The sequence below is a fragment of the Bidens hawaiensis genome, unplaced genomic scaffold (genome assembly GCF_021521415.1).
Source record: "Bidens hawaiensis isolate Kalapana, Puna unplaced genomic scaffold, B.hawaiensis_p1.1 tig00046218_1, whole genome shotgun sequence".
In the NCBI taxonomy this organism is placed as follows: domain Eukaryota; kingdom Viridiplantae; phylum Streptophyta; class Magnoliopsida; order Asterales; family Asteraceae; genus Bidens; species Bidens hawaiensis.
The window spans coordinates 1-9,720 of NW_027498253.1; the positions used below are offsets into that span (position 1 = coordinate 1).

Sequence of the window (9,720 nt, forward strand, 5' to 3'; positions counted from 1 at the left end):
TAAATGTAATTTGTCTTCTAAGCTAACCTAAACACACCCTAAAACCTAATGATATTCTTGATTATTCTTAAATCTTGTCTAACATAAACACGTATTCTTGATTGTTGTGAAACAATCAACAAAATATTCGTACCTTACAAAAGGTACCCTTATAAGCATATCTATATGCAAAAACAACAATACCAAATTATCAAAAGGTACCCTTACAAATGTCCAATATTTATATTAAAAGGGTAAATTGTTTATTGACAATTAAAAATACGGGTATAAATAAACCCAAGAATTTGTTCCGTTTTTAAGTCACCCTAGTTATTTTTTTAGGTATCGATATATGCTTTCGCGTAATAGCAAACTAACTTATTTTAGAAAGAGCAAACTTAAAACGAATTCGTAAGTTAAAGAAAATGATAAATAATTCTTTCTAATTGATATGCTAATAATTTATAGTCTCAACGTGTTGTTTAGTAGTATTTCTAGCTTATTAAATTACTTGTTGAAATTGTGTGTTTTTGTAACAAGTGCATTAAATACTTCGACAAGAACATCTTTATAACGAAAACATATTTGCTTGAAAAAGTTTTTAAATACGAGAACGAAAAAAATGTTTATACGTATTGTAAGGGTAATGGTTTATATCATAATGAACTTTTTTACATATTGTAGACATTTCATTTTTTTTTATAGTGAAATTATTCATGTAATTTATCATATTATATCATTTATTATAGTTTGTATAAACATGATATCAAATTAAAGTTAAATTGGCAAGAAAACAATATATCTAAAAATCCCAAAGGGTATTTTTAACAAACTAGCGGGTATACATAAATCTACGGATCATCTCTTAGCTACTTGCATGTTTGTAGCTGAAATTAACTACTTGCAGGTTTGTAGCAGACTATTACCATGTAAATTCCTTATGTAACGCCGTACATGCATCTGTGGGTCATCTCTTAGCTCCTTGCAGGTTTGTAGAGGATGCGCCCAAAGCTTGGGCACAGATTTACAACATAAATTACCGATAACAAACTACACCACGGTTAAAGAAGCATTACTTTGGATCAGCTTCCCAGGCAATAAAGAAGACAGTGCAAGTTAGCAAAGGCTTAAGCTCTTGTGAAAGCTCGTAACCACCAAACTTTTAACAATAAATCAGGCTTACTAACGCGAATCTTTTTTATTAATTGCACGAGCTAGCCGGCAAGCCAGCGCACGAAATTCAACAACCGAAGCTACTGGTAGTCCCGAGGGGACGGAATCCTCCAATAATAGTTAGCAGTACTAAACAAACGAGTCATCGGTCCAGGGAAAGAAAAAGACTGCCTTTGAAAAAAGAAAAAAGGAACTGTGCAAATGGTTTTGGTAGAGATCAACCCGCATACATATTTATGGTTGAACAACTAAGCGAAATGTGGTAGTCTTATACTTTTCAAACGTTATGACTTATGAGTGAACATTTGGTGTTTGTATCAGCCCTATGCATGCCAAAAGCCATCTATTTTAAAAAGGCCAAATATAAATGATTTAGTTTGGCTCGCCGTAAAACGGTTTGATTTAGGCTTGGACACTAAAAACCGTTACTTGGCTTGATATGAAACCCATCAAACACATACCCAAAACACCCCTAGACCGCACATTGCTTCTGACACAACTAGATTATACAACAATCCTTCTAACGATCGACACAGATACAATATTTGATTTAACCCCTACATTAATCAAAAGTTTAACTACCATTAACCTTACAACACCCATTGTTAGCTTCGGATAATCATATTCACCTCTTCCTCTTCTTTTTGGTGGATTTAAAATCAGTGTTGGATGATGCTTCAATCTTGGCTCCAACAGCAGAACTCCATAAAGCTCTTTCTACATCTGAGGGTGTGAACGCGTCCCCCTCTGCACTTAATTCCTATGCAAGAGAATGAACCAAGAAACACAGTAAACATTGGTGGTGCCAAAATACTAAAATAGTGTAATGAATAATATCTTTTACGGTGCAACTTCATATGTACTATCGTATCGTAATTAGTGAACAGTAAAAATATCAAATATACCAATTTGTAAGACTTTAAATTTCATATTCACTCATTTCGTTAAATACAATTTATGATATGGCCATTATACCCTTCTTTTCCTTATACACATCAAACTTTCAAAATCCTCACATAAGATAAAGGTATTTATGCCAAAAAAAAACAAGAGAGAGAGAGAGAGATTATTCATATTTAACCAAAAAGAGATTAAATTAGAGGAATATGTTTAGTTACGCCGACATGCTTTCTTTAAAAAGATTATGACATTTGAACAGTTGAAGTGGTGTTTGGATTTTGATTTTGCATTATTCAGTATTTCATGGTAACTTAACTAGTTAGGGGTCAATTAACACGAGCTGCAATCAAACTATAACCATAAATTCATCCATGACAGAAACAAGGCAAAGATTCAAATAAACTTAAATCAAAGATCACATTTCTTGCAACAATAAATCGAAAACTAACCTTTGCTTTCACCTGAAGCTTGTCAACAAACACAAGATACTGCTTCAAAGTATAATCTTTCGAGTTGCCAAGAGCTGCCACCATTGCCTTCATCATCATAATTATCAACATCCAGATTTCAATCAATTTGCAATTGTCAATGCATTTGAATATAAGAAACTTCAAATCAAAACAATAGCTCGTACCTCATCGGACATGAAAGGCGCAACATCTGGCGCATAAGCAGCCAAAACAGCAGAAGCAGTTGCCGGACCAACACCTTTCAATACAGTCAGCTCAGAAACAGCTTTCGAAACATCCGGTAACGCTTCAAAAGCCTTCCGAGAAGCCGATTTCACGGTCTCCTCATCCAACGATGACACAAAATCCAGCAATCTAGGCCTGCAGTTTAACAATTTCAAAAACCTATAACTGTTGGAATTAATTAGATCAAGCACAAACAATAACAACCAGGTTTTGTGACCCAACTCCAGGACACGACTCTTTGACAACTATCCTAGACCATCTATTTATACCAGAATAACTATACTAATCTTACTCAAATAATCACTCATCTAATACTAACATAATCCTTAATCTAAAAATAATTTGGTTTTTCATCAATACTGAACATAACATAAGGATCCAATTACAATAGAGAGGCACATAAGCGAGCAACAAGATGCACCGCCACCCCGAAGCTTATTGAGGGCCAGAGGTGTTGTGTTTTTTGCGCAGTAGTGTAAATTAACCCGTTTTTTCCCGAAAATTTGTATATGTGGTGTAAATTTACCCTTTTTCCCCGAAAATTTGAGCCCGGCCCCCTCGTATATGAGAATTTTCATACAACTTGACCCCCCCCCCCGGGCGGTTTTCATCTAAGCTTCGCCACTGGCTTTTGAATGGCAAACTGATCCTTCTGAAAACAAAGTTATAGCTCTTCGGTGTTGATAAGTTATTGTGCATGACCGGCTCAACTATTTTCAGAAAAGAGATAACTCTAAACTAGGGGTGCAAACGAGCTGAGCCTGAGCTCGGCTCGTTTCGAGCTCTATTTTCAAAGCTCGAGCTCAGCTCGTGAGTAGATTTTCAAGCTCAAGCTCGGCTCGTTTACTATTATTAATTATTTTTTATATAATTATAATTATTTTTATATATTTTTTCTATTATAATTTTATGTATAAAATAATATATATTGTTTAGCTATTTTTATTTATTTTTTCATAACATTATAAATATGAATTAATGATTATCAAATATATATTTTAAAAAATTATATAAATGACAGGCTTGTTTAGGCTCGCGAGCCGGCTCGAGCTCGATAAGTGAAGTTCAGGCTCAGGCTCGTTTATTAAATGAGCTTACTTTTAGCTCAAGCTCGGGATTGAGCTTTTTAAACGAGCCGATATCAAGTAGCTTGCGAGCAGCTCGGCTCGTTTGCATGAAAATACTAATTAAACAAAGTAAACTTTCCTTTAACTCGTTTCAAAATTAAAACCATTTCGAATGTAGAGATATAAGAAAAACTTAATAGTAAAGTTGAGATTATTTAAAAGCATTACCTCCATTTACCGCGAGTGAGCTTCCATTTCATGAGGCTGGTGAGGTCGGAAGTGGTGACGTGCGGGTTAGGGTTTCGTTGGTGGATGAGGGATGGTAGCTTGGTGCGGTAGAAGTGGTCTAGGGTTACGAGATCTGGTTTATTAATGGATTGGATTCTGGTATCGTATAATGATAAAGCTTCCTTCCATTCATTCACATCGCTGCTCTTCAATTCCATCACTTTGATCTCTGTAACACTGCGTTTGTTTAGTGAGAGTGGAGTTTCAAGTGTTTGAAATTAGGAAGAATGGTGTTCGCCGTCAGCTTTTTGCGGTTTTTAGTCAAACCATGAACCAAATCATTAATAACAGTTTCTATTTTTTTGTAAAACAAAATCAAATAGTTTGAACTCTTAAATCAAACCGAACCATTAGTAACGGTTGGTTTCTCGGTTTAGACGCTAGTTGGGATTTTATAAAGAAAAGTCCAAAATAATTTATTTTACTGTGTAGCTCTCAATAATTTACAAATTTTAACAAACATCACTTATTTATTTTTGGCTTCTCATTTGTAAAACTAAAAGACTGGTTAATGTTTGTGCGTTTTGAAATTGGGCTTAGCCCACTTTTTCTGTTTACCTAGTATTTGAAAAACAAATAATTTATATTAAACGCACTAATAACTATTATTTATTTATGTCTAGTAATACACATATATATATATAATATGTAAAATATTTAAAACATATATAATTAAATCATCCGGTTCGGTCTGGTTTTTTACGGTTGGTTTTTTGTACAAAACGTTAACCAAACCGTTGGCTATGGTTTGAAAATTTTCAAATCAACCAACCGAAAGTTAAGAAAGAAAACCAACCATGAAACCAAACCGATGACCGGTTTGGACGGTTTCACACGATAATTATGTTTGCGATTTTGAGTATATATATAGAATAGAAAATTGAGTAAGTACGCATATGTCCCCAAAACGTTATAAAACAGTGTATTAAAAGGGGAATGATCAAACTCACCTTAGATTAAAGGTAAGTGAGTATAATTAAGAATAGACAAGTCAACGGATAAGCGAATCGTCCAATACGCGTCAAACAAGATAACTGATCAGAACATGAAACTTTGTGATATGAAACTATAAATAAAACGAACTTAATGCCGCTGTAATCAATCCAAACGGATGAGTAGAACTCTAGTTATGTTAAATTTAAGATTTAAGCGAGCTGGTACTAACCAGAATCCGAACAGCGAGTCGGAAGTCGGGTTTTGGGAAGTAACCTTAAAATTCCGTTACGAGAATAAAAGTCTTCTGGACCGAACGTTGAATCCGACCAGAAGCATGAGAAAACGCAAAGTCAAACTTGTTGACTGTTTTACCCTTTATCGGGTTTTAAAGCAATTGACCAGTCAACACCTTTCGACCACCGAAATTGATTGAAGGTTATTGACTAGGGAATATGTATGAATAATTTTACAGTTTACAACTTACTCGAAAAGTGAAAGGATTGACGAGAAACGGAAGTTAAAGGTCCACACGTAAGGAAAGTCAAACGGTTATGAACGTGTCTTCAACAAAATAGCAAAAACCGAAGCATATGAAGAGGGGCAAAAGGTAGGACGACTGAAGAAGCTCCTCTAGGGTTTGGGGTGAAGGTTTGTGGCAGAGATTATGAGTTGTTTATATAGGAAAAGCAATAACAAACTAAATATAGGCTTTTTGGCCCGTTTAAGCAAGTATATGCGATTTAAGGAAAGAATCAATGAAATATACTAAAAGATATGATCTTGGGCAGGGGAAAACGAATTAGGACTTGTATTTTAGTTATATGATGTTTACTTGGCCCTTAATTCACTCAAACATACCTAATATAATCGATTTTATACCTTAAACGAACTAACGAACGAAATCGGTTTAGGTCTGCTGTATAGGGGCTCCCCCGCGCTGCGCGGCCACCTAGGTGGTGTCCAATGCGCGGCGCTCCGGTGGGAGGTGGTGGCAGGTTTCACAAAATGACAGTTTTGGTCCCTATAATTTAGTTCTTGGTTATTAAATGAACTTTTTATGCAATAAAGAAGAAATGGACATTATATAAACTATGAGGTGTTTAAAGTGAACTTTGGAAACTTAACTACATATGGCTACTTGGATTTGATTAATATTAATGATCCAAAATATTTCCGGGTCGGGTTATACGCAAACGAATACGGTTTCAAAAAATTGGAGATGTTATAAATTGTAACTTTACAATTATGTCATCATTCTTGAGTTAAATAGGAAGGAAAAGATGGGTAAATTAGTAATAAATAAACTTTTCCGTCACAATCCAGCCATAATTGGCAGGAAAGTTTTGGAGGAAAAAAGGCATAACTTTTCTTTCCATTCTCTTTCTTTTCTTTTAATAAAAAAAACTCAAGAATGAAACATGAAAAATTTTCTTATATTTTCTTTTCTAAATCCTTAAATAAAAAACTCAAAAATGCATTAAGTTTATAATTTCTTTTCCTTTCTCCCCTTATCCAATCTTATCATTTCTTTTCCTTGCATTTTAAACCCGAGAATGCAGTGTAGGCTTTAAAGATACCTAAGTATCAGCATCTAGGCTAAATGTGTGTCGATCACGTCTTTTTTGGGTTAATGTGTTTAGCAATGGAGGTGCCTAAGTATCAATGTCTCGACTCAAACCTGGCGAGTAGATTCTAGCCGAGCTCGGTTATTTCCTTTTAAGCTCCTATGTAATCTGTTCAAGACACATGTCAGAAAAAAGTTTCCGATACATTAGTTTTTCAAGGTTTTAAGTGTCGACTCAAACGGTGCCTGTTCAAGACACATGTCAGAAAAAAGTTTCCGATACATTAGTTTTTCAAGGTTTTAAGTGTCGACTCAAACGGTGCCTATTATAAGTCTAACCATCTTATGTGTTTTAATGTGATTGACCTATTTTCTTTGTTGACTAGTTTTGAAAGAATAGACTTTATGGTTATTTTAGATTAATTTTTGGGCAACATGCATATTTTTAAAAAGTTATATTAAAAATAAAATAATCTCTGCTATATATAACTAGCTTTAGAGCCCGTGTAACACACGAGAATACGAGATGATTCAAATAATAAAGTTATAAATAAAACAAATAAATACATACTGTATATGAAAAATGATTACATCTATGCTTATATCTATACTATGTGCACATAAATTGATTTTATTTATATCAGAAAATTATTTTTTTTCAAAAAAAAAACGAACTTAATAAAATAATAATAATAATAATAATAATAATAACGTAAGTGCAAAAACATACCTGAGAGTCCATCTATTAGAAATTTGATTCTATGTATCATATATATATATATATATATATATACCTTTCCATATATATATAAAGGGGTTTCTTGACCTTTCCATATATATATATATAACTGGAAGAATTTTGGTTATGAATCAATTTCAAAAAAGACTTTTCATACAATAATAGTACTAAGCTACACTATGAAAATGATTTTTATAATTTTAAAGGGGTTTCTTGACCTTTCCATAATGACAACACATAAAAATAACACGTTAACCTATTCAATTTTGTGAATGTTTTGCTTCATTTGAGTATAATTTTGTATTACATGTTTCACACACTACATTTTAACCACCATTAAAGGAAAAGTCAATGCTCACACAAATGTTTCAAATTTGATAAAAGTTAGAAGCATTAATAGGCCTAGAGGTAGCATGTCGAAAGTGTTTGCCGTCTTTTCTTAAATTTTAATAGTTGTGGGAAAAATAGTCAATTAACCAAATTCCGAATCTTTTCATTATTTCCGAAAATGTCATTGAAAATAAATTCGAAACCTAAATCATGTTTAAAATTCTAACTTTATTTTTTTGACATTTTCAAGTCAAAACTTTGAACACGTAACAAATTTGATGATAAATCTACTTGCATTTTTAAACTTTTAAAAATACTCATATTACCCCTTTTAACATGTAACAAATTTTGAGCCAAATGTAGTTAACTTGTACCACACAATCTATTTACCAACTTTTGACCCGTAACAATAAAATTTAAGTCCCACAAAAAATCTGAAACAATCATTGGAACTGAGAAACTGACTATGATAAAGTTTATTCTATATGAAAGTATATGGTATATATTATTATATTTTAACATATATATAGTTTAGTAAATTAACTGAAAAAATAAATGTATAGTATGTATAATAAAATACAGTTTAAAAGAAAGTGAATAATTTAATCATGTTATAAATATAATATAAATTGAGTGTAAAAGGAAAGTGAATAATTATTGATTTATGAAATAGTTATTAGTTTGGAGGGAAAAAAATTATGAGGTTTAACCACAAGCTGACACGTGTCCACAATTATTTTACTTTATTAGAATAGGTAGATAGAGGAGTTAAGGACCTCTTAATTTTTAAGAGGTACAATATTTTTGCTTATGTTACTAACCTTAGTGCATGTATTAAGGAAGTTAAGAGGGTGTTTTGGTCTTTTAGTTATAGTTTACAAATTTTACCCTTCAACAATTACCATTCCACCCCCTCAAGTTTACCTATATATTTCTATATTTTGTTTTCTATTTTTTTCTTTTATATTTTTTTAATATATTAAGTTATAATAAATTTCGAATATACCATTGCGACATGCTTATTTACATTTCGATGTAAATTTTACTAAATGTTGATATGCGCATCATAACGTACAAGTCATTGTTGCATCAACGTACAAGTCTATTAAGATAAATATTTTTTTTTTATTAAATTCTAATTTTCAAAATGCCCCATGCAATTTTAAGCTATTTACTTTATCATACCCACAAAACTCTATTTTATTTTTTGGTTTTTTCTTATATATATTAAAATATTTATTTTTAACAAATTCTATGCATACCATCACGAAGTACTTATTTTAGTTAATGTTTCGGTATAAAACAATGAACAAGTCATAGATGCATAAATGTACAAGTCTTTTAAGAATACAATTTTTTTTTCTTTTTTATAATTTTTTACTTGTTTACAAACCAAACCTTCATATAGAAAACCAATGATGTGTTATTCTGAAAGCTGCATATGTGTGTAGTTATGCCCACAATAAAATTTATATAACAAATTTAGTGAAAAAAAACTAATAATACTGTTCTATAAATTTGATGCATCAGTAAAATATATTCAAAAATAGTTAATGTACCTTTTAAATGAATGTGTCATTAGCATAAAAATATTGTTTTGTTTTTTATTTGTATTAAAAAATATGTAACCATTCAATTGATTTACTTTCTGAAAAGAAAAAAAAAATGTAACCATGCCTTTTCGTAACTATGGTGAAGTTGGATAACTTATAGTACATACTAAACTAATTAGTAAACTGTATTTAAATTTGTTTAGTTTCATGTAGAAGCGAGCAAGGTTTAACTTTTAAGACCCGAAGGAGAATCAAGAAAGCAAAATAATTTGATGAGTACTTCACATTTATGTTTTAGAATTTGAAGTAAACTATATTTTTTTTAAGAAAAACGGATTTAAATAATCTCAACTATAGGATACTGGCAAATAACAGTCACAGCTAATGAAAAGTCTACTGACAGTCACATCTTTTAATATAGCTGCTCCTAACGATTCGCGACTAACAAAATCTTAATAATAGTCGTTGGCGCCGAAAAAACATTTGTGACGTGAAA

The 9,720-nt window shown here is 31.9% G+C and overlaps 1 protein-coding gene across 1 annotated transcript; it reads right to left on the bottom strand.

Moving 5' to 3' along the window:
* Nucleotides 1-1,518: 1,518 nt before the first annotated feature.
* On the bottom strand, nucleotides 1,519-4,260 carry LOC143596302 (uncharacterized). Its single transcript, XM_077075108.1, has 4 exons — nucleotides 4,043-4,260; nucleotides 2,687-2,882; nucleotides 2,502-2,588; nucleotides 1,519-1,912 (listed from the first exon to the last, which is right to left on the bottom strand). The coding sequence occupies exons 1-4, from the start codon at nucleotides 4,258-4,260 to the stop codon at nucleotides 1,778-1,780; spliced, it is 636 nt and encodes a 211-aa protein (XP_076931223.1). The 3' UTR covers nucleotides 1,519-1,777.
* Nucleotides 4,261-9,720: the final 5,460 nt, after the last annotated feature.